Source organism: Bos indicus, chromosome 13 (assembly GCF_029378745.1).
Source record: "Bos indicus isolate NIAB-ARS_2022 breed Sahiwal x Tharparkar chromosome 13, NIAB-ARS_B.indTharparkar_mat_pri_1.0, whole genome shotgun sequence".
Classification (NCBI taxonomy): domain Eukaryota; kingdom Metazoa; phylum Chordata; class Mammalia; order Artiodactyla; family Bovidae; genus Bos; species Bos indicus.
Window position 1 is genome coordinate 56,897,586 of NC_091772.1, and position 27,738 is coordinate 56,925,323.

Here is a 27,738-nt window from a genome sequence, read left to right on the forward strand (position 1 = left end):
AACATGTTTCTACCCTCCTGAAACTGTGGAACTTGTCCATCAAAGGGATTTGGGAAATCAGGGGAAAGGGAAAAAGGAAGGGAAAAAAGATCACAGGGGACTCAGGCAGGCCTGACACCATCTCTGTTGAGACATACATGTGGTCCCCTCAAAAAATCAGGGGCATTAAGACCCTGGAATGGCCCACAAGGCACTGAAAGAAGTTCTCCCCATCATCAACTCCCCACCCTCTGGACTACGGGGCCTGCTGGGTGGGCTCGAGCGGTGGGCAGGGTTTCTGGGCTTCACAGTCTCATGAAAAATACAGCAAGTGGAGGGAAAAGGGAAAGTCATTCACGCATTCCAGTCATAGCTCAGCAGTCACTGCATGCCAGGCACTACACTTGGTGCTGGAAAAGACTGTTTTCATTCAAATGAGCTTCAGGTGATGAAAACAGGCATGCACACACGATGTGTATCATATATATTTGCATTTCCTGTATACGCGATAGAAGCAATATTCAACTGTGCATAAATAATCTATTTCTGGATGGTGCTAAGTGTGTCCAGAGAGAATGCAGTGGGACCAGGAGGGGAGTGCAGGGGTGGCTGGGGAGGGATGGGAATACTGAGAAGGAGCCAGGGATGCTAAGTTCCAAGGCAAGGCTGCTCCAGGCAAGCTCTTCCTTCTTTTCTTCTCTCCCTCCCTTCCTTCCCCTCCCTGCTGAGTCTAAACAGGACTTCTGTTTGTTCTAAAAAGACTGAGCACCTGTTATCTGGAAGAAGGGAGGTCAGCCCAGCCCTGCTAGGCAGTCCCAGCCAGGTGGAGCAGCTGATATGAAGGGAAGTGGCAGGTGCAAAGGCAGTGACAGGAATCAGCTCTGGCTGGGAACACACCTCTTCTCCACAGCGCCACCTCCAGGTGCCCAGACACACTGCTGCCTGGGAGGAGTGGTAGACTCAACACGTCCCTGGCGTGTTATGTAGACTTAACATTTCCCTGTCCAGCCATCCCAGACACACAGCTCCCACTACTACGTGCTGGACTAGACCCTGGGCTCCCAATTTTTCAGAGTTTACAGTATAGTGGGCTATGGGCAGGCAGAGACAAGGAAGGAAAGAGGAACTTGACACTGAACAACTAATGCGATGGGCATTTTTCTCCATCCTTCATTTCATTTTACATCACAAGAGACAGAAGTCTGCTTCCCAGGTGGCTCACTGGGTGAAGAATCTGCCTGCAATGCAGGGGGCGCAGGTGACCCAGAGTCAACTCCTGGGTCAGGGAGAGCCCCTGGAGGAGGGCATGGCAACCCACTCCAGTATTCTTGCCTGGAGAATCCCATGGACAGAGGAGCCTGGCACGCTACAGTCCATAAAGTCACAGTCAGACACAACTGCAGTGACTGAGCACACACGCACTCACACAGATGTTCATCAAGGCTGTTTTCACCACAAAACACAGCACATACACCAGATACACCGCACACAGAGTTCCCTTTCACTATAAACTTGCTGGTGATTCATGGATAAACAGTCATCTTTTCCACCAGAGGGCCAGCTCCATGAGGAGGATGTCATGTCCCTTTTGATCCTGGGGTAGCCACGGCCCCAGCTCTGTGCCTGCATGTAGCAGGCCTCTGATGGACCTTAACTTCTTAAAGGAGTCTTTTCCACCCCACTAGACTCTAAGCTGCCATTGCATCCACGACCTTTAGAAATCATGAAATAAACATTTGCAGAGTGGTCCGGTGGATGGAGGGTTTGCTCTGGAACATTCAGGGTCAGCTATGTTAATCACAACCTGGAATCAAGATTAATTGATTAACAACATCAAATATGCAGATGACACTACTCCAGTGGCAGAAAGCAAAGAGGAACTAAAGAGGCTCTTGATGAAGATGAAAGAGGATAGTGAAAAAGTTTGGCTCAAAGCTCAACATTCAAAAAACTAAGATCATGGCATCTGGTCCCATTACTCCATGGCAAATAGACGGGGAAACAATGGAAACAGTGACAGATTTTATTTTATTGGGCTCCAAAATCACTGTGGATGGTGATTGCAGCCATGAAATTAAAAGGTGCTTGCTCCTTGGAAGAAAATATTTGACAATCTTAGTGTATTAGAAAGCAGAGACATCACTTTGCTAACAAAGGATCACATAGTCAAAGCTATAGTTTTTCCAGTAGTCATGTATGGATGAGAGCTGGACCATAAAGAAGGCTAAGCACCAAACAATTGATGCTTTTGAACTGTGGTGTTGAAGAAGACTCTTGAGAGTTCCTTGGACAGCAAGGAGATCAAATCAGTCAGTCTGGTTTGATCAAAGTTAATCAAATCAGGAAAACAACCCTGAATATTCATTGGAAGGACTGATGCTGAAGCTGAAGCTCCAATACCTTGACCACCTGATGTGAAGAACCGACTCACTGGAAAAGACCCTGATGCTGGGAAAGATTGAGGGCAGGAGGAGAAGGGGACGACAGAGGATGAGATGGTTGGATGGCATCATCAATTCAACGGACATGAGTTTGAGCAAACTCCACAAAATAGTGAAGGACAGGGAAGCCTGGCATGCTGCAGTCCATGGAGTCACAAAGAGTCAGACGCGACTGAGTGACTAAACAACATGTTAAGGCAGAAAAGGGTACTTCAGCCCAGAGCTGTCTGACCACCCTCCTTCCTCGAGGCCAAGAATGCTCTCCAAGGAGCTCACAGAGCAATAGGAAATGGGACTGACACCCCCTCGGGGCTGCCCACATCGGATCCGCACACTGGGCCAACGCAAGACATTCCGGAAGGTCTCCAACCCCTCCTCCTTTAAGTTTGGAACCCAGTATTTTTAGACAAAGTAAAGGGATTGTGTCAGCAACCTGCAGGCATGTGCCCTGAGCGCCCCATGAGGACTAGCCCCCATGCCTCCCTCTCAGCCTCGCGCTGCTCCATCAGGCGTGCACCAAAGTTCACCAGCGCTGCCAGGAAGGCTGAGTCCCCCCGCCTGGGGTTTTATTTAGATGCATTTGAACGTGCACCGTTTGCCTTCTAATTTTAGAGTCTAATTATCCCATGAAGATTGAGGCAAATATTTGTTCTCCTCTCGGAGTAAGGACACAGTTTTATGCAGAACTGCTCAAAAAATAGGCAAAACTTAACCAAACTGGTTAAATCAAGATGCTTGAAATAATAACAAAAACAGATCGCGGTGTGTGTGTGTGTGTGTGTGTGTGTGTGTGTGTGTGTGTGTGTGTTGAATCCCCCCAGGGCTCCTCACCTAAGGCCAATTTAAAAAGATAAAGAAAGCAGGTGTAATTTTAATTCTCACAGATGGGGAAAGTTACTAGAAATAAAGGGGAAAGGCATTCATCGAGTGTCTGCTGCATGCTGGGTGTGGGGCTAGGTATTTCCACCCGCTCTGAACCCCAGCTTTCAGGAACAGAATTAAGCCACTTAATGCTATCTGCTTCAACAGGATTGCTTTCTCTCCATGAATACTCCACCTTTAGCTGGAGAACATGCTGGTACACTATATCTACATGTTAGCTTTGTTCCCCGGTACTCAGGAATCTTATTTCCAGGAATTTCTCCTAAAGAAATCATCAAAGATACCCAGAAAAGATATGTAGTCTGAAGTCCAATATGGAGGTCTTTATTACAGCAAGAAACAAAAAATAAACGGAAGACTCAAGCCAGACTAAGTTTCCATGAAAGGCAAATGGGCAATCAATAAATTTTGGCAAGTTTGTCTCCTGGGATGTTAGGAGACCATTAGAGACCATAGTTTCAAGTATACAGAGAGACACAATGCAATGGTATGACACATTAATTTAATAAAGTGGTAGTTGCTCAGTCATGTCCGACTCTGCAACCCCATGCACTATAGCCCGCCAGGCTCCTCTGTCCACAGGATTCTCCAGGCAAGAATACTGGGGTGGGTTACCATGCCCTTCTCCAGGGGATCTTCCCAACCTAGGGATCAAACCTGGGTCTCCTGCATTGCAGGCAAATTCTTTACCATCTGAGCCACCAAGGAAGCCTAATTTAATAAAGGAGAGACTGAAAGATCACAATACAGTAAGAATTACCCTGTGTAAAGTATTTTTACACAAAAAATGTCTGGAAGGAAACATTAAAAGTAGTCCTAACAGTTATCTTTGGATGGTAGTGGAGAGTTTGTGAATGGTTCTTATTTCTTTTGCACTATTTTTGTGTTTTCTGAATTTTCAATAATGAGTATTTCTTAAAAAAAAAAAAAAAAAACGCCTGAAAAGAAAAACAAAATAAAGGGGCATTAGACAAACAAGCAAATAACCAAATAGTGAAGGGCCTGCCCTGCCGGTCTTGTGGTTAAGACTTCATGCTTCCAGTACAGGGGGTTGCAGGGTTGATCCCTGGTCAAGGAAATAAGGCCCCACATGCTGTGTTGCACAGCCAAAAAATTTTTTTTAATTTTTAAAAATGGTGAAATAACCCAACACTCGTCCACATCAAGGACACCAAAGAAGGCAGAATGGGGGTTGGCAAGTTTGTCCACGTATCTGAGTCCCCTTTTCTATGTAATTCTGACCTCTTCTTCCCATAATCTAGTTTGTAGAGAAGCAGTCTACTCTACGTCCAGACCTCAGCAGGACAAGGTCATCCGGACAACCAGGGAGTCGGTCACAAGGGAAGCTGTCCACATTCTCTGTGAGACTAGAACAGCCACTCGTCATCAGGTTTCCTAAGTGATGGGACCTGATTTTCATGGGAAGACTGGGACTCTGAGAACCTTAATTGACTTTACACAGACTAACAGAGGAGTAATAAATAAAGCAGAACTAGGCCATCATCACTGTATAATTTATCTGTACATAAACAGACACTGAAAACCACCAAGTCAGAGTTAACTGCTCCCTGAAAATTCTGAGATATCCTTGACAAGATAATTAAATGTTATATACATATGTGCTGGATTCACACATATCCATAGATCTATTTATCCATCTATTTCTCTACCAAGGGAGAGAAAGACATAGAGACACAGAAAAACAGAGACAGAGTGGGGAGGAAAGGGGTGGAGGTGGGCAGGGAGATGGAGGAGAGGTATAAGAATAATACTGTACATTCAGTTATGTGTCCCTACCCTGCTAGTCCATTTCTGGTAACTTATAAGCTGAGTTCCTTATCTCCAAAGACACATTCATGGGCCTTTTGCATGGCAGGTATATTTTTCAGTATTATAGTTTGTTACATTTGCAACACCCCTGTTCTAAAGTTGTACTGCATTCCTCGAAGAGGCAAGGCGAAAGTTTACAACTGCAAAACCACCACGGCCACCCAGGTGATTCCCTAGAAACCAAGCACACGTCCCCTCTTGCTGCCTTCTGTTGGTTTGAGGCACTCATCAGTCTGGCCATGCGTATTTTCTGTTTCTTTCTATCATTTGACTTGCCATCTCTACCCCACCTCTGCCTTCAGCAATACTAGGGCAAAAAATACGCTGTTTGGTGTACACTGCATTTTTCTCTTGCTGCTTAGTCACTCAGTCATGTCTGACTCTGCAACCCCAAGGACTGCAGTACGCCAGGCTTCCCTGTCCTTCACTGTCTCCCAGAGTTTGCTTAAAGTCATGTTCACTGAGTCAGTGATGCCATCCAATCATCTCATCCTCTGTCACCCCCTTCCCCTCCTGCCCTAATCTTTCCCAGCATCAGGATCTTTTCCAATGTGTCAGCTCTTCACATCAGGTGACCAAAGTATCGAAGCTTCAGCTTCAGCATCAATCCTTCCAATGAATATTCAGGATTGATTTCCTTTAGGATTGACTGGTTTGATCTCCTTGCTGTCCAAGGAACTCTCAAGAGTCTCCTCGAGCACCACAGTTCAAAAGCATCAATTCTTTGGGGCTCAGCCTTCTTTATGGTGCAACTGTCACATCCATACATGACTGCTGGAAAAGCCATAGCTTTGACTAATAAATCTAAATTAATTCAAGCTAAATAAAATGTAAAATTCCATTCCATATGGACTGACCTCATTTCAGGTATTCAGTAGCCACCGGTGGCCAGTGGGTGCCATAGAAAGCATAGCACAAATGCAGAAAGCTGCTGCTGATGATCTGTGAGGACACCTCTCAAGTGTTACCAGAAAGGACAAAAGCATGAATGATGTCTCTAGTGCAGGGGGCATCAAACAAGTTCTATGAAAGGCCAGAGAGGCAATATTTTAGACTTTGTGAGTCAGACATCTCCGGGCAACTATTCAACTCTGCTATTGAAGTATGTAAGCAGCCACAGGCCATATGTGGATGAATGAGCATGTCTGTGTGCCAATAAAACTTTATTTACAAACACAGGAGGTGGGCTCCCTGGTCACAGTCAGCCAATGCCTGCTCTAGTGAACATTAGTATTTATCATCATCACTAATAGCCAACAGCCTGTTATCCCATGTTGGGTACCACTGGAAATGCTGTAACTACATCTTTAAATTTATGCTTTAATTTGTTCACTATGCTTCCCTGGTAGCTCAGATGGTAAAGAATCTGCAAAGCAGGAGACCTGGGTTCGATCCCTGGGTAAAGAAGATGCCCTGGAGAAGGGAAGGGCTACCCACTCCAGTATTCTTGCCTGGGAAAATCCCATGGAAAGAGGAGCCTGGCGGGCTACAGTCCACGAGGTTGCAAAGAGTCAGACACGACTGAGCGACTAACACACACGTGATCCGAGTAGATTAAGACTACCAGTATCCCCATTGTACCGGAGAAGGCAATGGCACCCCATTCCAGTACTCTTGCCTGGAAAATCCCATAGACGGAGGAGCCTGGTAGGCTGTAGTCCATGGGGTTGCGAAGAGTCAGACACGACTGAGCGACTTCACTTTCACTTTTCTCTTTCATGCATTGGAGAAGGAAACGGCAACCCACAGTGTTCTTGCCTGGAGAATCCCAGGGGCGGTGGAGTCTGGTGGGCTGCCGTCTATGGGGTCGCACAGAGTCGGACACGACTGAAGCAACTTAGCAGCAGCAGCAGCATCCCCATTGTACAAAGGAGGAAACTGAGCCAGACAGGTCTAGTAACCAACCCAAGTGGAGGGGCTGGGATCCGCACCCAGGTCACCCTGGCCCTAAAGGCTGCACTTGAAACCACCCACAGTCCCATGAGAATGGAAGGAAACTTCACCACGGGATTTCTGGCCTCCAGAGCATTGAAATACTGCCTCGTGTTGCAACCATTTCCATGGGCTTCAAAAAGTCTGAATCCACTCTATGTATTTCACAAGCAATAAAAAGAGGACCAAAAGCTGTGAACTGAATGGCTTTGGAAAAATAAGAATACTAATATTTAAACTTTGCAAAGAAATTATGTAAAAATCAGATGTTTCCCAATAACTTTCTACAGCTGAGTGGTTTTGGAGAAAGTATTTTTTGCAAAATTCAAAATGATAATTAAGTTAGGAACCTATTAATTAATCTATTACAAAGTCTTGGTTTTCTAAGAGCCTCCTGTCTCCACATTCTAAATAATTAATTGTGTGATCCATTAACCTCGAACTCTTAAACCACTCAAGGAACCAGAGTCAAAAGCCACAGTGGGTAATAAATAGTGAGCAGAGGTGTCTCATTATTGAAATTAAATATGACATTAGCAACTCCTGAGAATATCCCTTCGGTGACTTACAGAGCCCTCCATGACACACAAGACCAGGCAACATAAAAGTGTCCAAGCAAAGCCACACATCCGTGAAAAAAACCTGAACCCCCAGCATGACTGAAGTCACAGGGGTCGGACAGGTCCTCCCAGAAGCAGAGGCCCCAGAGTTGCCTCCTCTCAGGCCCCCATTAACTCCCACAGTCCTCCAAGGACACTTCTTTTTTTTCAACATCCTCAGGGATCTCCAGCTAGCCAGGCACCCCAAAGACTGATGGGGAAGAAGGGTCATGCTCTGGCATCTCCCTGGGGTTGGGCAGATGTGTGGGAGAAGGATGGAGAGCATAAAGCAGAGGAAGCAGGAGGGTCTTTGGATTTTGGCGCCAGCACTTCCATTAGTCTTGTGACCTGGACAAAACCACTTCCACCCTCTAAGTCCCTGTGACAATTGGAGCTCTTGGTTGTAAGTGATGGAACCCCATGTCCAACCAGCAGAAGCATTAAAGGGATTATAAGTAATTCACTGAGAAACACAGGGGTGCACCAGCTTCACTCACAACTGATCCGGGACTGAAATGAAATTTCTGCCCACAGAAATCAGTCCTCACCTCCTAATGGGCTGGTTGGGAAGCCGGTGAACATCGAAACCTCCCCGTGGTGGCCTGGGATTTAAACCACTGCCCAGTGTTCTTAATCCTGCCCAAGTGTTTCTTCCTTCAGCTGCAGGGAAATCTTGGTCTATAACCACTCTTGTGGGTGTCATTTATCATCACTGTCATCAGGAGCTGGGGTGCTTCCCCTCAACGACTCTCCATCAGTCATGGGCATCAGAACTCAAATCCGCAGTGGCTGTCTTAATGAGCAGGAGGCTCGTTCAGTGTCACCCACTGGGACTGTTCTGAGGACAACCATGGAACCGGATTTTCTTCTTTTTATGTTTTGAATGACTTACACAGAATCATAAGAGCTAATCTCTGAATCCAGAGAGACAATTGTGTTTATTCTGCTCCATTTTCTGACATGAAACAGAAGGTTCCCTTAGACGGTGCCCCTGTGCAGCGTCTGGCAGCAGCCTAGACCCTCGGGATCCACTGGTAACAGACATGTAGCTTTCATGCCCATGGGACTTCTCTTAGCAAAGACCACAGAGGCGGGACATGTACTCAAAAGGTAAACAGGGAGAACTCACTTCATCTCTCACAGCAAAAGATAAAGCCCAGTAACGTGACCTGGGGAAAAGGATGACAGGGAGAGTGACAGCAGATCTTCAGGGATTAATACTAAAGCTTCCCAGGTGGCGCAGTGGTGAAGACCCAGCCTGCCGGTGCAGGAGATGCAAGAGACGAGGGTTTGATCCCTGGGTCAGGAAGATCCCCAGGAATAGAAAATGGCAACCCACTCAGTTTTCTTGCCTGGAAAATTACACGGACAGAGGAGCCTGGTGAGCTACAGCCCGTGGGGTCACAAAGAGTCAGACACAACTGAGCGACTGAGCACTGAAGCAGAGTAACATGATGTAGAAACAGAACCCAGATCCTAAGGACTTTGTTCACTTCTTACAAGATGCCATAACCTTGCTTCTAAGCAGTTAGCTCCAGAGAAGCGACATGTGAGTTGCAACATGAAAGTAACAGACACCCAATGACAAGAACAGCACTGACCGCTTCTGTAGGCTCACCCAGCCAGTCGAGGCCACAAAAGTGAAAGTGAAAGTGAAGTCGCTCAGTAGGTTCACCCAGCCAGGCGAGGCCACGAAAGTGAAAGTGGAAGGGAACTCACTCAGTCGTGTCCGACTCTTTGCAACCCCATGGACTGTAGCCTACCAGGCTCCTCTGTCCACCGGATTTTCCAGGCAAGAATACTGGAGTGGATTGCTATTTCTTTCTCCAGGAGATCTTCCCGACCCAGGGATTGAACTCAGGTCTCCCACATTGTAGGCAGACACTTTACCATCTGAGCCACCAGGGAAGTCGGCAAGGTCACAGGTGCTTTGCTAATAAATAATTCCTGTAGGTTAGTGTAACCGCTACTCTCATTTTACAGATGAGGAAGCTGAGGAACAGAGAAGTTGATGAACTTGCAGAAGGTTACCCTACTAGTAAGTGGTAGAAGCTGCACTAGAACCCGGGCAGTTTAATCACCACATCCTATTGCCTCTCACAGCCACGCCAGCCACAAGAGCCACAGGATGTATTGTAACAGGATCTATTTGTTCAGCTCTTCCTAAGTGCCAAGCCCTACATGCTTTTCCATAGGCTGTCTTGTGAAATTATCACAACAAACCTGTGAAGTGAGACCCATGATCAACAGAAACCCAAGACCAGAAAGAGGTTAGGTAACTTGTCCCAGGCAACACAGCTATTTGAGAAGCAGCTCATCGCTGTCCTAGGTGCTGGTCACTATAGCAGAACAACACAGATGTGCTCTCTTCCTCCCTGGAGCTCATAATTGGAGAGGTAGTAGGGGGAGAGGGCAAGAAGACAATGGCACCCCACTCCAGTACTCTTGCCTGGAAAGTCCCATGGACAGAGGAGCCTGGTGGGCTGCAGTCCATGGGATCGCTAAGAGTCGGACACGACTGAGCGACTTCACTTTCACTTTTCACTTTCATGCATTGGGAGAAGGAAATGCCAGCCTACTCCAGTGTTCTTGCCTGGAGAATCCCAGGGACAGGGGAGCCTGGGGGGCTTCTGTCTATGGGGTTGCACAGAGTCGGACATGACTGATGCGACTTAGCAGCAGCAGCAGCAGGGGGAGAGGGTGGAGAAGGCAATGGTACCCCACTCCAGTACTCTTGCCTGGAAAATCCCATGGATGGAGGAGCCTGGTAGGCTGCAGTCCATGGGGTCGTGAAGAGTCAGACACAACTAAGTGACTTTACTTTCACTTTTCACTTTCATGCATTGGAGAAGGAAATGGCAACCCACTCCAGTGTTCTTGCCTGGAGAATCCCAGGGACGGGGGAGCCTGGTGGGCTGCCGTCTATGGGGTCGCACAGAGTCGGAAACGACTGAAGCGACTTAGCAGGGGGAGAGGGAAATGGTAAACAAATAATCTCTAGAAGCATGGACAAATTATAAAAGCAAAAAAAGTATTTAATGGAGGAACAGGATGTTAGGACAGAATGCTCACAGGCTCTGAGAGAGAGAATGGAAGAGAGGGGGCCAGGGATGGAAGCACAGCCAAAGTCCAAAGTGGAGATGTTCTGAAGATGAAGGTGGCTGATGGCACGAAAGCTGCAACAAACACAGCTGGGAATCACCCAGGAACAAAGGCTGGACACCTGCCCTCAAAAGCTCACCCTCCACTCCACTGAGTGGCCATGACAGTTACCCCCTGCCCCTACTCTCCCTGTATCTGGCCACATCCAGCTTTCCCCTGGGATCCACCCTCCCCGTCTCAGTCCTCAGGCTTTGGTGAAGCTGACCCACTGCAGGTGCTCAGGGCAGGTGTGTTACCCGGCTGGCCAGTGAGCTTTTTCCATCCTCACTCCCCAACCAGTGATTAGTCAAGGCTGGATACAGGGCTGAGGCAAGCTGAATCAGCATCAACCCCAAGCAATTTATTTGCCTTTCTGGAGAACTTGTTTTTTGCTGAGATTGTTGAGCTGGAAGGTTATGAGTGTGGAACTGCCAAGAGCCAGCCTATGAAGACAGCCTGCCTGAGAAGGAGTCCAAGGGCAGAGAGGAGGGAGGGAGAGAAAGAGATTCCAGTGACATGGCTGAGGTCAGGAAACAGGAGGCCAGGCTTATCTCCCACTGTCCCCCCACCTCCCTAGGGAAAGCCAAGTTGAATTGGGATGTTTGTTACTTGCAGCTGAAGGCCGACTGGCTCAGCTTTGAGAGGGACGACATGCTAGGAAGCAGACCCTGGTGGCACAGGTGGTAGCCAGGGTCACAAGTCACTGTTGCCAAGGTGAGGAACCTCTTGTCTGAATCCAAGGGAGAAGGAGGGGGGAACAGAGACCTGAGAGGCATCTGGGGTGGGGCAAGGAGGCCTAATAGGAGGGGATGGTTCAAGAAGGTGGGCTGCCATTGCCCTCTGGGATGGGAGAGAGGGCCACTGTGATATTGGGACTGTGTCCCTAAAATTCCATGCAATTCACAAGCCGGAGTCCTAACCACTAGTTTCTAATAATGTGACCTTATTTGGAGAGAGGGTCTTTACAGGGATGATGAGTTAAAATGCGGCCATTCAGGTGGGCCTGATACATTACAGCTGACCCTGAGCCACACACGCACAGAGGGAAGGAGATGTGAAGACCCAGGGAGGAGACGGCCGTCTGCACACTAGCAGGCAGAGGCCTGGAATGAACCACAGCCTCAGAAGGAATCCTCCCTGCCGACACCTGGAGCTGGGTCTTCTGGCCTCCAGAACCAGGAGGGATCCATTTCCCTTCCTGAGGCCACCCAGTCTGCAGCTCTTTGTTAGGACTGTCCCAGGAAACCGTGGCAGCCCCTAAAGGGGTAGGGATAGAGAAAAAGCAGCCTCCCCAAGGCCCAGCCTTTCAAATGTGCAGAAGGGGCAGGGGTACTGAGCCTTGCTGGGAACCAAGGAAGTGGGGCCTGGGGGTCCAGAGGAGGCGGCTCCCCATCCAGGGGCATGGAGGGAGCACAACGTAGATTCAGGATCCAAGGGGGAAGGGCCCACCACCTGCTGCCTGGGCACCAACATCCCTGACCAAAGGGCCAAAGGGCTTTTATCTAAGAGTCGAGTCTCCTCACCCGATCGTGGTGATTCTATAAGTGTAATAGAGTGTCCTGCAACTTACACCCCAAAAGGTGCATGTACAGTCTGGTGACATTCACTGTGGCCCCTGGTTTAGTGACAGTGCTGTGCCCTGCATCCACTAGCGTCCTGTGCCAGGTCAGGGGTCACCATCGAGAGAAGCTGGCGGAATTCTAAGCACTACTTTTTTGCAAGTTCCATGTGAATTTAAAAGTATTTATTTTTCAGAATATTTATTCAGCTGCATCAGATCTTAGTTGGGGCACACGGGATCTTGGCTGCATCATGTGGATCTTCCATTGCAGCACACAGACTCTCTAGCTGTGGTGCATAGACTAAGCTGCTCCAGGCTTATGGGATCTAAGTTTCCTAACTAGGGATGGAACCCACATCCCCTGCATTCTAGGATGGTTCTTAACCACTGGACCACCAGGGAAGTCCCTAAAAGTATTTCAAAATAAAAACAAAGGAAATACACAAAAATGTAAAAAGTCTTACCTCCTCCGTGTGGCTCCCACTCTCCTTTGCCTTATTAACAGCCCATCAGTCTTTCTCAAAGCCAGCCTCTTTTGGCCCCTCTGAATATGAGTTGCGGGGAACCTTCCAGGACACTTTTGCACCCCTGAACAGGGTTGGAGGCCCACTAGGAGCCAGGAGAAAAAGAACAATTCTCCCACACTTTCAATGCTCGGTGTTTGGGCTCACTGGGGAAAGAACAGTGTGGGCTTTCGCCCCAGTGAGAGGAGCCTGCTCAAGCTGCAGCCCCTTGGCCAAGGACTCGTCCAGGCTCTCGGAAGCCCACTGGGAGATGGTGCGGGGCTTACTCCCTGTGCAATGCCTAATTCTAGCTTCTAGCCATCCTTCGCTCAGGCACAGCGTCCCCTGGCCTGTCTCAATGGCAAGCCTTGTCCTGGAGGAGCACAAAGAGGCTCTTGCCCAGGAGCCAAGAGCAGGGAAGTTGCAGCTGAGATGGGGGTGTCTCCCCCTGCTCCCCAGTGACTGGCCCCATTCTTCCCCCTGCCCCGCTCTCACTGGGGGCCTGGGAGCATGCACAGCTCCAAACTCCTAAGTGCCTCTCCTGGCAAGTGGAGAGTGTAAATAAACCCTGGGGGGAGGAAACAGGAGCGAGGCACGGTCCCGGAAGTGGTCCCAGGAGTTGGAAACTCAGGGTGGGGGAGGGGAGATTTCTCTATCACTGGGGCATTAAAGCAGGGGCTAGATTCTGTGCAGGAATGCCAAGGCTGCTGGAGGTAAGCAAGTGATGTATGGACAAACGGGTACCTGATAGATCGATAGGTAGGTGATGAGCATTAGACAGAAAGACAGCACCTGCTGCTCCCTCTGCCTGGAAGGCTACTCTCCAAGGTCTCTACACGGCTGATTCTCTCCTTTCCACCTCATATCTCTACAGATGCCCTTGCTTAGAGGCCCTCTAACCCCTCCCAACCACTCTCCTTCCTCCAGTCTGGATGCAGGCACTGAAAACAACCTGGCATTTCATCACACACCTATTTCTTTCTTAACTACTTCCCCTTGTCCCAGGAGACTATTCACCTTTTGAAGGGAAAGACATCATAGTCCTTACTGTGACCTTCCTAGCCCCCAAAACAATGACAGGCATACAGCATTGGTGTATACATTGGTGTATACAGTAAGTGCCCAATAAATACTCATTAATGCCTGGCAATCACAAAGTCCAGGGAGAAAGTTTAGACTGACTGCATTTTTAAGCTCCCCAGAGGGAGTCATGAAGACCACTCCTGGCTCAGAACTCCTGGGTTGAATACCCTTCAAATCCAGCCCAGCCCTGGAGCCCCCAGAGAGGGTAGCCAGCCCCAGCATAGAACAAGCCCCAGGATCTCCCAGACCCTGGCTGTCAGGAAAGAAACCTCCACATCTGCCACCACAACACAGGGACACATGGCCATAGATGTAATGGGAACCTGCTCCAAATTCAATGCAGAGTCAGAGCCCGCCAGGCACAGAGAAACCTCATTTAAAACTCAGCACCTGCCCAGCAGCTCGGAACAGAGGATCACTGTGTAACTCAGGGCAAGAAGTGGCTCTAGCCTCTTAACATGTACTGGTCGGAGTGGGTTTCAGTTACCTACAAGGCGTAACAAACCACTCCACTACTCAATGGCCCTGATTAATAACCATTATATCATTCACTTGCTGTGGGCAGGGCTTGGGCAGGGCCCCTCTGCTGGACGTGGTGCCAGCCAAGCTGGAGACACCTGGAAGGCTCCCCTCTCAAGAAGCATCAGCTGGGGCACCCAGTTTTCCCCAGCAGGATGATCCAAACTGGTGGCAGGTGAGAGGGCCAAACGGAGGCTGCTGGGCATCCAAATCCCGGGTCCAGAAGTCACACTGTGTCACTTTTGGTACACTATGAGCAAGTGTGACATGTGGATGCCAGGGGGCAGGAGACAGTCTCCCCCACCCCTGACAGGAGGCGCGACAAAGTCACACTGCACACGGGCAGTGGGGTCGGAGGGAACAATGTGGCCACCTGTAGAAACACACTGAACAGCGGAGGCACAGACTGGGCAAGAGACTCGCCTGAGGTCACACAGAATCAGGATGGGAAGCCCCACAATATAACCTGGCAACCTCCCTCTGACCCCCACGGCCCCCACCCTGGAATTCAAGTTCTGAGTCCTACACAAGCCATTGGTGTGCCCAGCAGAGGTCACTCAGCTTCCAACAGGATAAGCTTGGACTTCTCCAGAGGGCAGCTCATGGCTTCCAGGAGGAACATGCCTCTCCTGGAGGCACCAGGAATAACCAGAGCCTGGCCAGAGAGAGGACCCTGGCTGCCTGGCCACCTTCCTTCCTGTGGGACTGGCGCCCGGAACAGCTCATGGGACATCTCTGACTCTTGGAGCTGGAGGGGCTAGAAACATGAGAAGCCCTTCTGTGTGTGGTGAGATGGTTAACTACACCAGGTCAAGGTCTCCTAGCAACTGTGGAGAATCACCCTCTGCAGGCAGGTCAAGGTGACCTCCTCGCCAGATCCATTGCCCAGCATGACCCAGGAGAAGGGTGGAGAGTATCGTTCCCCCAGGCTGAGCTTTCTGCTCTATGAGCTGAATTCACGGACCACACACCTGGGGGCAGGAACACAGTTACCTTACACCAGCTGCAGGTGCTGGGCTGCGGTCAAACACCTCACCCAGCCTCACAACCACCCACATTCTACGAAGGAGGAAAGTGAGGTGATGCCTGCTAGAGGGACCTGAGTCACGGTTCCAGACTGACTGCAAGGCCAGCTCCAAGGCCCCAGGCACCATGGCTCTAGCTGCCTGCAGGAGGGACAAGGGCCATGTCACTGACCGTGTCCACGACCGCCTGTGGCTTTGACAAATGGTAAGTTACAACAGGACACACACACACACACGTGTACACACGCATGCCATGACTCATTCATCCACCCTCCATCCTCCTCCAGCCACTAGCTGACTTCAGCCCATGACACTCCAGAAGCTCCCTCCTGCCTCCTGGCCTCTGTCCAGCCGTTCTCTCTGCCTGGCACACCTTTCCTGCTCATTCGGCCTGGTGGACTCAAATTACCTTTTGGGTCTCAATTCACTGCCCCTGAACACCTTCTCTCAAACAACCCCAGCCTGCCAGCCCCAGAGCAGCCCTCCCCACTTTCCCGAGAGTAGCATCTGAGCCCACCCCCACTAGACAACCCACAGGGTGGGCCACATTTCTGCTCTCTGTGGCCTAACAGAAGGCCCTTGATTTGGTGGGTGGGAAGTGGGGAGGAATCTCACTTGCCATGAGCTGTGGGCATCATCCTGCATCTCCTGTCTCACACTCTCCTTCCAACCTGCACTGGCTCCCGGGATGTCACCCTGGGCAGTGTTAACTGGGCCCTCACCGCCTCCCGCCTGAAGAGGTCAGCAAGTGAGATGCAGCAGTCAGCTTTGTCCAGGTCAGAAAAAGGAAACAGAAAAACAAACCAACACACCAGTGATTAGAATCTCTATTTCCTACGAGCGAACAGCTGCTCTGTGCTAATATCCTCCTGGAATAAACCGTTATTAGTTAATTTAAAAAACCACACAGAGACCAATTATCAACAAATCTGTAGGCTTATTTTAGCCTGGCGTATTACTGATAAGTTGTCCTCTGAGCTACTGTCCCCTCTGCCTGTCAATCAGCTCCAGGAATTTCCAACAGGGCAAGACCATTTAACCTGCTCATCGTGCTTTGCTGTTGCGTTTCTGGTCATCTTTTCCCCTCCGTTTTACTTTTCCTTATGGGTACACGGGACTGGGAATAAGAAAGGGCTGCTGGGTGTCGTTACCATGTTTTTACAATAAAAGTGGTTTCTTGTGCACCTTCTATGAGCAAGACACTCACACTTTGGCTTTTGGAGCCAAAGACACAAAAGTGGACAAGACCTATCTTTAAAGTAAAAAGATGCAAATATGTTTCCCAGAAAGAGTTTGAAAAATATTAGAGGAAAGTAATCACGTTAAAACGCCAGTGCTGTTTGCAATAAGGGTCTTAAGGAAGAGACAAGCTCCATGAGATTCCAGGGGAAGACAAACAGGGTTTGGCCCCTGAATCCCCCACCCAGAGCGCCTGCCCAGGAGAATGCAGGCAAGAAGCAGAGCTTGGTTTGTTCCATGTGGTATGTTATTAGATGCCCCCCCCCCTTATTCACCCTTCCCTCTGAAAAGGATGAGATAAATAATAAATTATCCCTAAATCCTGCATTAGTTCCTATTAAGGCAGAGGCTTCTAGTTGCAAAAATTAGGGGAAAAAAACACAGAAGTTGAAAAACAAACTGCTGTTGCCTCCACTATCCATATGCCCTCCTTCCTGAGCCCAAAGCCAACCTCAAGGAGCCCGGAGTCAGCTAAACACACTGCAACCTCATGTCTGTGAGGGTGTGACTCAGCCTTTGACCTTGACCTTTGACTTGGGCCAGTTAAACTAGCCCTGCATTCTGGCTCCCCTGGACTAGCTCCCTGATTAGGAAGATGGGCACAATCCCCTCAGAGGAGCCCCCAGCGCACACTAGCAACCCCTGGATCCAGCTCCAGGGCCATGCAGGAGGGAGGGTGGGGGAATCCTACAAGGCTACCTGATATCTCTCAGCAAGAGTGACCTTAGGCCAGAAGGGACCCTTCTTTCAACATCGAGAGGCACGACGAGGGAGCCTCAGAACTGCACAGAATCAGGGATTTCCACTGTTATCAACAAAAACGTTCAAGGGCCTCCAAGCAGCCTCTGGTGGAAATGTCTCCATAATGACAGGTGGGGATAAACACCAGCTCATCATGACCCAGTCTCCCTGTATTCCAGGCGCTCTGCTAAATGCTTTACAGAAACCAACCCATTGATTCCTCACCAACAAATGTCCATGCAGGGATGCTTTACAGGGGGGAAACAAGGCTCAGAGATGTTAGGTAGGACTGTCAAAGTCACGTAGTCCCAGGTAACATCAAAGAGTCCACGCACTTGCCAGTTCCCCTGAACACCTTGTCTGCTGGCCTCCCAAGGCCAAGGCCCAACCATGGGAGAATAGAGGCTGCAGGAAATCCCAGCATGAATGTGACCAAGCCCCTCCCATCAACTGGTGGACTGTATTCCCTCCCCTTGACCTTAAGCTGGGCATGTTCCCACTCTAACAGAACCAGGCAGAAGTGAGGACCACAGAGCCTAAGAGGGCCCATCCATCCCCCCAGCCAGGAGGCAACATTGCTGGGTCCAAGGAGGATGAGGTACAGGTGAAGAAGAGCCACCCAGCTGAGCCCAGCCTAGATGGTCAACCCTGCCAACCTGCAGACAGCAGAGGAGACAGCACCCAGCCTGCAGCACAAAGGTCTGCAGACTGTCCTTACAGGATCAGAGGACACACTGGATGCCACACAGAAGAGGAAAGATCTGGGAGGCCTGGTATTTATTATCCATGTGTCCTGTCATTTCACAAGTCAACACCATATGAACCGCCCCCCCCAACCCCGTAGCCAGAGGGTGAGATTCCAGGACAAGCAATCCTTCTTTACATCACCCCCCACACACCCATCATGACCCGTGCACACAGGGGCATTTCCTACATCAGCAGATAAACAAATAAGAATGGGAGAGTCACAGGTCAAGACGACAATGCACAAGAACATCTCTCACTTCACAGAAATCCACCCCATCTCAGCGATTTCCGCCACACCTGTGTCTCCTCAGTGGATGACCGTAACTACTTCATTAATATTTGAAGCCCATCTTCTTTTGTTTGCAAATAAATTTGATTTAAAGGAGGACTGCAACCTACCAGTCTCTATGGAAGTGCATCCCCATTTACCTGGATGATAACAGGAATCATTTCCCTTCTTCATTAGAAGGTGGGGGCGGCTGAGGGAACCCTACAGAGCAGTGCTCAGATGGGGACATCTCTGATGCTGGGGAGCTCTGCACAAAAGACCCTGCCAGCAAACAAGCCAAGGTCAGCAGTCACTTGCCCCATGTGACTGCAGAAAGGCAGTCACCCTGCAATTAACATTGCCAAGACAAAGTTTTCCTGCCAAAGGGAAGCAGAAAGATCATTTTTGGCAGGTCTTCCTGCCTTTATTTAAATCTCCTGAGCTAGTGATTACAGCAAGGCAAAAATTTTCTCTGCACATGGCTATAAACTTCCAAGAAGTAATGGGAACAAAAAATTAACTAATGACAATACAACGCAATAGTAAGAGTATTAAGACCAAAAGCAACTTTAACAAACTGTTACATTTAAAACAACTGCATAACAATGTGTGATAAATACATTTATTAAGTCTGTAGCCACAGCTGCCACTCTCTCTACTCAGATCTTGGCAAATTCATTTTCTGACAGCTGACCAATCGACGCCCAAGTCTACTTATGTCCCAGCCACGAGATAAGGTGTGATGCCAAGCGACCCACCCAAATGACTTGCTTTAACACACATGGACACTCACCCCAGCCCATTAAGACAAGACCTGCAGCAACTCTGCCCATGGCTGGTTCTCTGCCAGCTCCTTGCCTGACCTCCAGTAAATAAATCTTATCCTGGTGGCCATTCTAGTTAAATGAACTAGGAAAGGGAAGAGTACATCTGTGCCTGTGTGTTTATGTGACTACAGATTTGTATGTATTTGTGGCACAGGTTGCTTGAAACAGAAATGGGATAAACCCATGAATCTGCTTCATCTAAAGCACAGGAAGTGAAAGTATTAGTTGCTTAGTCATGTCTGACTCTTTGTGACCCCTTGGACTGTAGCCCGCCAGGCTCCTCTGTCCATGGGGTTCTCCAGGTAAGAATACCAGAGTGGGTAGCCACTCCCTTCTCTAAGGGATTTTCCCAACCCAGGGATCGAACCCCAGTCTCCCCCATTGCAGGCAGATTCTTAACCATCTGAGCCACCAGGGAAGCCCAAAGCACAGAAGGCCTTCCTGTAAAAAGATGCATTTTGAAGCCAGTAATAGGTGGGCAGGGCGTAGAGTGACTGGGGCAGAGTGGGAGGGGCTGGTGGGTGGGCAGAGCAGAGTTGGTGGGGCATGCAGAGTGGGCCAGGCTTGAAACTCACTTAGATTCTAACTCCTCTCCACACAAACGTCCCTAGGGCCATCTGGCCCTTTGACCCTACCTCAAGGGTTTGGTGGAGAAGGAATGGCACCCCACTCCAGTACTCTTGCCTGGAAAATCCCATGGAAGGAGGAGCCTGGAAGGCTGCAGTCCCTGGGGTCGCTGAGGGTTGGACACGACTGAGCAACTTCACCTTCACTTTTCACTTTCATGCATTGGAGAAGAAAATGGCAACCCACTCCAGTGTTCTTGCCTGGAGAATCCCAGGGACGGGGGAGCCTGGTGGGCTGCCGTCTATGTGGTTGCACAGAGTCAGACACGACTAAAGTGACTTAGCAGCAGCAGCAGCAAGGGTTTGGAGGAAGATTAAATAAAAGGAAGCAAGATACCCCAGTGTAACACTGAGCTGACAAGCATGTTTTCACTTCAGCCACTGAAAATTTACCAGGTTATCAGCCAGTTAGAGAAGGGGCTGCAGATCAACCCACAGGCTGTCCCCACCTCTCCATCACAGGGTCCACTGCCTCCCAACTTTATTCCCAGAGGATGGAATGGTCTCAAGGTGATTAGGAGATGTCTGAGGAGACTGCTGCCCCTTCAAAGCTGGGAACCAATGACAGTGTCTATTACAGACAATAGCTCAGTGATCCTCACCCACCTGGAGGAATGGACAATACTGACCACCATGTTACAAACAAGAAATGGAGATTCAGAGAGGTGAAGCAACTTGCCCAAGGTCACACAGCATGTATGTGGCAGAGCCAGATCTGGGACTCCATCCAACTCCAGGCAAAGAATCTCTTTGGATGTCATTGTTTTCTTTGTCAAAGAGACCCATCCAGCCAGAGCCAACCGTGGCACATTGTAGGCTCTCTGGAGGAGCTCATTGAATTGAGATAAATTAATCTTGTGTGGATAAGAAATGAACTCTGCTTGGGTGTCCTCCCCTTAAGGATGTGAGATGATCAGCTGAGGGTCTCCAGCACAAGGCCTCCTAGACCATGTCCATTCTGTCTGCACTCTGGCTTGTCTGTTCAGTCAACAGACAACCACTGGGGAACAGCCACAGGCTGCACAGCCAAGGAACAAGGGATAAGGACCTACCCATAGGGTCTTCCACTCCAGAGCAGCGCTGACTGAGCCGCCCACAAGGATAGAATATTCTAGATCCATGCTATGTAACACGGCAGCTGCCAGCCACACGTAGCAACTGAGCGCTTGCAATGTGACGAGTGTGACCGAGGAAAGGAAATTTTAAGGTTGATTTATTTAATTTAGATGTAAATCGCTGTAAGTAGCTAATGACCACGGTATTGGAGAGTGCTACCCAGCAGGAGGGACAGAGCATAAGCAAGTGGGTCAAATAAGTGAGATCATTTCAAAGAGTGATCAGTGAGGAGACGCTAAGTGGCTGGAGTGACCACAAGGGATGGGGTGGGGGCAGGGCATAAACCCTGGACCCTGACTGTGTCTGACCTTCTGCCACGCCTGGCACCTGGGAAGGTCCCAGGGACAAAGCTGTCCCTTGTCACTGCCTTCTGTGTCCTGTTAAGGGAGCAGGGGATGAGGAACAGAAGTTTCAAAAGCTTTCAATCACTTCCTACGAGGAATGTGCAGTTGTTTTCATAACCAGGAAAAATTCTAAGTTTTTAAACTCTGTATTTTTTTAAGCACCCAGCTTTTATGTTTAATAACCCCAAAGAAGAAGCTGACGAGGTAATTACTGCAGAGTTCTATTGCTAATTAAGCCATGGAGACGCTCTGCAAGGGGCCAGAGGGAGAACCCCAAAACTCAGGACTTCAGAGCAAGAGAGCATTTGAGGAAAGAAGCCCGGGAGAACCAGGCCATGGAGAAAGCAGGCTGAGACCCCTCGTCTCCACCCCACGCGGGGCACCCATAAACAGCAAAGGAACGCCAAGCCTAGAGTCTGAGGTGGGGCTGTGTCTGTGTGTCTGTCTGCAGCTCAGGATGGGAGTGGATGCTCTGAGGGTTTCACCCTCTCTGGGCCATAAGCAGAGGTGGACTTGTCCCTGCAGAGGGGCATGGCCCCTGCCCCCTCCACACTGAGCCTCCAGCCATCTCAAGTTGCCCCTGAGCAGGTTGCCCACAGTGGGCCCATCCAGCCATCTAGCCAGCCCCAGGCCTCATTCACTCAGACACTGTGCCTGGTCCCACAGATGCTTACCACAGCCTCCAGTGAGCAGTTGGCGATGGGCTTTCAGCCTAGTGGGGACAGTCCACTGAGAACAAGAAGACCTAAATCCCAGGCAGTAATGAACATCGTGAACAAGCTGGGATGAGAGCTCAGTAGTGTGGGCAAGGCAGCTACTTAATCTCATCAGATGAACAAAGAGGGCCCTCTGAGGAGGCAACATCAGATCAAGACCCGGGCAAGCAGGGAGTCGAAGGACACAGCGGTCTGGGGCTCAGGAGGCAGACAGGTCAGGGCAGAACCCGCTGGACACATACTTAGACACACACACATGCGCACAGAAGTTGTCAGCAGAGACTGAGACAGTGGCTCAGGGAGGACTAGACTCAGTGGGTCCCTGGATCTGGTCCCCTGACCCGTACCATCAGCATGACCTGGTCATTCGTTAGAAATGCACTTCACTGGCATCCACCACAGGCTGAACCAGAAACAAAGGGGGTGGGGTGAACAGGTGACTTCCAGGTGACTCTAATCCACACCAGGGTTTGAGAATGAAATAGCTACATCAGCAGTCCTCCAGGGAGATTTTGCCCCCAGGGGACACCTGGCAAGTCTGAAGACATTTTCGATGGTCACAACCAGGGGCTGGGCTGCTACTGTTTTTCTCGAGGGCAGAGGCCAGGGATGCTGCTAAACATCTGACAATGCACAGGACACCCCATAGCAGAGAAGGACCCCGTTACCAATGTCAGTGGTGCTGAGAAACCCACTTGAGATCGAAAGGTCCCCTATCTGGTTGCACAGAAAAAGACAAGTTGCAAGTCCCCACGGAAACATTCTAAACAGCTGACCCTGGTAACTCTTCATTTAGTCTCTGGAAACCAGAAAGAGAGCTGAGAGTGGAGGGAAAAGACAGCAAGGGATGGCCCTGCAGGGACCGCTGTGTTTTGGGATGGGAGAGGAATAGAGGGATGAGCAGGGAGCCGAGAGAAGGCAATGCAGCGAAAACCCAGGGAGGAGAGAGTGGTGGGGAGAGGGGACCAGAAGAGCAGCAAAGGGACGAAATGAGGAGGTGGCACGTGACTAGATGGGTAGGAGGTCCGCACAGGGCCAAAGCCACAGTCTGAGAGCTGATAGAATTCCTTGAGACTAGGAACTCAGAGGAGGAAAGGCAATGGGGATGCCAAGTTGCCTTTTTAAAATTTTAAGTTGTGGGAAAAATCCTGACCATACTTGTGGGCACAGAGTGAGGATTTGCAGACAGGAACCCTGGAAAGCTGCCTACAGAATCATGAGTGGAGCAACGATATGGAAAGAGCATGAGGGTCGGTCCTCAAGGAAAGGCCTTCACCCTTGCCAGGAAGTCCACAGCCATAGGTGCAGTCACAGAGAGATTTAACACAGTAATAAGGCCACAAAAAGATGCTCACACTTGCCATCAATCACAGAGCTACAAACTAACACAACGAGATGCCCCTTGTCACCCTTCATGAGACAGAAAACCAGATGGACCACTCCAGGCATCGGGAAGGCTTTGGAGAAAGGATGCGCTCAGATTCTGAAGAAGCATCATGGGTCCGTTTTCCAGGGGGAAGCGATATCAGAAAAATTTTAAATGTGAGCCTCTTGTGACCTAGACACACCCTATAGGAAATTCACATGGGAGCACAAGGAGGCTTTGCCTGTATGACTACTGCTGTATTGCTTGTAATGGGTAAAAAATGGAAACACATATAGCTCAACTGAGAAAAACATATTCTTCAGGATACTATGCAGTTATTAAGAAAAGGAGATGGAGATATACTTGCCACGTGGTGAGACCACCTCCAAGATCCAGTGTTGAGTAGAAACCCAAACTGGAAAACCTTCCATGTGGTGTGAAACCACTTGTGTTCTCTTAAATGCCTTTCCCCAAGAACCTGTAGATATAAACACGCAGGAAAAGGTGGAGATGCTCCACAGAGCTCATCACAGAGATAACATCCGGAGAGGGAGGGAGAGAGATGTCACTGCTTACTTTCCTGTGATGTTCTGAGTTTCTGTGATCAGTTTGTGAGAATACTGATGCCCTAAAAATGCACTTTGGAGGGGAAAAGGGCAAATGCCATCGCGAGCTGTTTTATAAAAACAAAGAAACTGTTGTTTCCAAAGATGGAGGCAGGTGACTGCACACCAGGTCATTCCACAGCTGGCTCACCAGCCTCACTTCAGAGCAGCAGATGGGCGAATGGGAGAGGTTCTTCAGGAAAGAGGACTGAAGGGCTGGACTCTACAGTCTAGTGAAGAAATGCCTCAGGTGGGTGTGACACCACCACCAGCTTCTCTGGAAGCCAAGGTACCATGCATCGGGAGATGATCCCATCACGACTAACAGAGCAGGCCATTTCGAACCATTTGAAAACGAATTTTTAAATGGGTTTGCCCATAGAGAAGCATGAACTGCCTCAGAAAGAAGTGAGTTCCCCATCAAAAGAGGTATGCAAGCACCCGCCGAGCCAACTAAGCAAAGCAGTTGTAGAAAATGCTCCCCTAATCCACCCTTCCCACTTTAAGCTCCCAGGCTGCTTCCGACCTGAAGATTCTGAATCTCTTTCCACCGAAACTCCTGTGTCTAACCCAGTTCTTAAATACTTCATTCATTTTTCCTTTTCAGTAAGGTTCTACCACTCGCAGCATTCTATACATACAGACTTTTAACCCCAGGTCTCTGCTCTTTGGGTCCCCTTTTGTGCATGTGAACCTGAGACTAACTTGGGCTTTCATCCTCCCACGCCGTCACTGCATCACCGACATCCAAGCCCTTTCCCCTCTCCCCCAAGTGGACCGGCACGAGTCACCTGCCAAGCCCCGTGTTCCCACCCACGGAGACATCAACTCACAGACAGCCGAAAAGCTAAATCCTGCATAATTCCCATTTCAAGTTTGCGTCCTCTCACTGCCAGGGAGACAAAAGGAGCTGAGAAGGATTCTCTCCTGACGAGCCACTCAACTTCCATAATTGGAACAATCATGGATGTGCATCTCCGACACAGAGAAAACCAATCCATCATGGAGTGCTGAAGGCTTAATCCCTGATTTCTAATAAAAGGATTAATTAAAGCCTTAAGGGTCTGCTTAGAGCTGCCTCTGCCTGAAACTCCAAGGAAATTAACTTGCCCTCCCAGATACCAAAAACAAAAAGCCAGGGATTTCCTCAGGCTGGTACCTTAGTTTGACCAAATGACACACTGTCAACAGTCTTAACAAAGAAATCTTACAAGCCTTGTATGGGTTTATTGTTTAAAATTTCAGATTGGGCCCTGGCGCCCACAGAGCTGCCTCTAACGGGTCTTTCTTTGCAGTTAAATAGTGAAGCTGCTCTGTGTTCCAGCAAAGTGAAGGAATCTCCCCACAAAGCTGGATCACCCCAGCCCCAGGGGCCCTGTGGAGCTGCACGCCCACCAGTTAAGGTGATCAAGTCCCCATCTGGGTCTGGTGCCTTCAGAGAGAAAGAGTCATCAGAGGAAGGTAAGAGCAACTTATTGTCAAAACAGAACGTGTGAAGGGACCCTGCTTCCCTAGGATACGAATGGAGTCCTGTGGCTCCATACCAAAACACCAGCTTTGATTCTTTTTTTGAACCCTACATTTCAGAAGCTCAGACTTCTCCCTGTGAAGTGAAAATTGCCTTCTGGTGGAGAAAGGTTTTAATGATCACTTTGCTTCCTGCGTCTCCATGGTGACAGGCGCACAGCCCACCCCACCTCCCCCCCACCCTCCGCTTTATTAGGCCTTTCTTCCTCTCTGGAAAGTCATCAATCAAGCCTTATGGACGCCTTTGTGACCGGATTTATCACCTAAACAATCGACGTTGCTGTGGGGGTGGGGGAGTGAACGAAGTCCATATAATTTAATGAAATCGGGCTCCGTCCTGGCGCACGCACGCCCTTCATCTCCCCGTGGCAGCTCCGCCAACACACCTGTCCCGGGAGGCGGGTGGGCGCGCCCAGGTGCGCCAGGCCCCGCCGACTTGGGAGCCCCGCGGAAGCCCCTCTGCGCGGCGGCCGCACCGAGCGCTCCCTGCCCGCGAGGGGACGCCCCAGCCAGGCCGCCGGGGCGACCGGAGCTGCGGTCCGGGGGAGGGAGGCAGAGCTCGGAGCCGGCACTGGTGGAGGCGGCTACGGTTCTGCCTCTGGTCCCCCAGGTGGTCAGCACCCAAAGGAAGGCAGCCCCTCGGAGAGGACAGCAGAACCCACCCATCCTCAAGGAGGGCGGATGCGGAGCGCCGGTCTCAACCAGGAAAACCGGCTCCTCCTCGGACAAAGGGCTCTCAGACGCCTTACGGGGAGCCTGAGCGCCCGAGTCCTGCCGCGGCTCCCCAAACGCAGACCCGACGCGGAGCAGCGCCGGGGACGTGAGCCCAGCGCCCCCTGCCCTGGCCTTCCCCGCCTGCCCGGCCGCCCCCGCCCGCCCATTACCTGGGTTCTCCCCGGCGTCCGCGGAGGAGGTGGCCGAGGAGTCGGTGAGGACGCTGGGGTCACTCTGAGAGCGGCCCCGCGACACGAGGCAGCTGCTCTCGTCCTCGGACGCAGCCATGGGCCCGGCGGCGCTGGGGCAAGTTGGAGGGAGCCGCGTGCAATCAGAGCATCCAGGCGGCCAAGGTCACTGGCCAGGGGGCTGGAGGGGGCGTTTTTTAAAAAAGGAAAATCAAAAAGGACAGGGAAAGGGAAGGAGCAGGAGGACGAGGCCAGGGCTGGCTTCAGGGCGGTGAGACAATAGCCTGGCGGCGGCAGCCAGGCGCATCCCGGCGCGCGCGGCCTCGCTCCGTTATTTATTCGTGTTTATTCCCATTCTTCAGTCTATATTCCAGGAAAAAAAAAAGTTGAACCAGGAAATAAAAACTTTTTCTTGTCAGTGTTTATTGCGTGCTTGGGGCAGGGGGTGATGTCCAGGAATTTCTGGGGGCGCTCCCTCCCCCCACCCCACCCCCCACCCCCCGGGGAAAGAAAGGAAAAAAGAAGAATCTTTGCTCTGGCAATAGCTTTAATCTGAAAGCTGTTCTTGGAGCATCTGTTGGAAAACATTAGGATTCTCCCATCATGCCGCGCGAGAGGAGCCTGACGTCACGAGAGAGGGGAGTGAGAGCCAGCGCCGTGATGGGGAGGGGTCTCAAATACCTGAACTGCACGCCGCCAGCCCTGAGGGAAGTGGGGGCTTACTCCTGAGTTCTGGATCGCCCAACACCACCCCAGCCAGGCTCTAGAAACAAGGAGTCCACATACTGCTTCCTCCCCCTCCCCCAGCTGGAGAGGGTGCCTCCCTCGGTGGAGGCAGGGCCTGATCTCCCCAGCAGCTTCCCAGAGGTTCCCGGCCCGGGTTTGCACTCTTGGGGATTTAGACCGGGGTCTTGCTGCCCAGGAGCCCCCTGGAATGAGGGGGCGGGGCGTTCCCAACCTGTATCCCCGCCCACCGCATCCTCGTCCTCTCTGCCCACCCTTTCTTGCCCCACCCCTCCTTGCCCCGAGGAGAGAGGCAGGAGGGGTGCCTGGCTCCTCCAGGGAGGCTTCCCCCAGATTCCTTGATGGAGTTGAGGAGGCCAGGGGAGGGAGGTGACACCCGCTAGGGCTGCCACTTACAGAGGTGTCCCCCGAGGTGTTAACGAGCAATTCTCACCCTGCTAGATGGGGGGGGGGGGGGGGGGAGGGCGGGTGCCAG

At 50.4% G+C, this 27,738-nt stretch overlaps 1 protein-coding gene and 1 long non-coding RNA gene across 4 annotated transcripts in view; one reads left to right on the forward strand and one right to left on the reverse strand.

Moving 5' to 3' along the window:
• The window catches only part of PHACTR3 (phosphatase and actin regulator 3), a 206,431-nt gene that overhangs the window by 163,178 nt on the left and 15,515 nt on the right, over nucleotides 1-27,738 (reverse strand). The window contains exon 1 of one of the 3 annotated variants that reach the window (XM_070801364.1): nucleotides 26,502-26,998. The exons of 1 other annotated variant lie outside the window; for it this stretch is intronic. In XM_070801364.1, the coding sequence (XP_070657465.1) occupies nucleotides 26,502-26,619 (118 nt within the window). In that variant the 5' untranslated portion in view covers nucleotides 26,620-26,998. Of the gene's footprint in view, nucleotides 1-12,829; nucleotides 13,307-26,501; nucleotides 26,999-27,738 lie in introns of those variants that run through there. One more of the 3 variants, XM_070801367.1, reaches the window with a different exon arrangement.
• LOC139186537 (uncharacterized) lies at nucleotides 25,347-26,940 on the forward strand. Its single transcript, XR_011570131.1, has 2 exons — nucleotides 25,347-25,551; nucleotides 26,228-26,940. It is a non-coding gene; the product is annotated as an uncharacterized lncRNA (long non-coding RNA).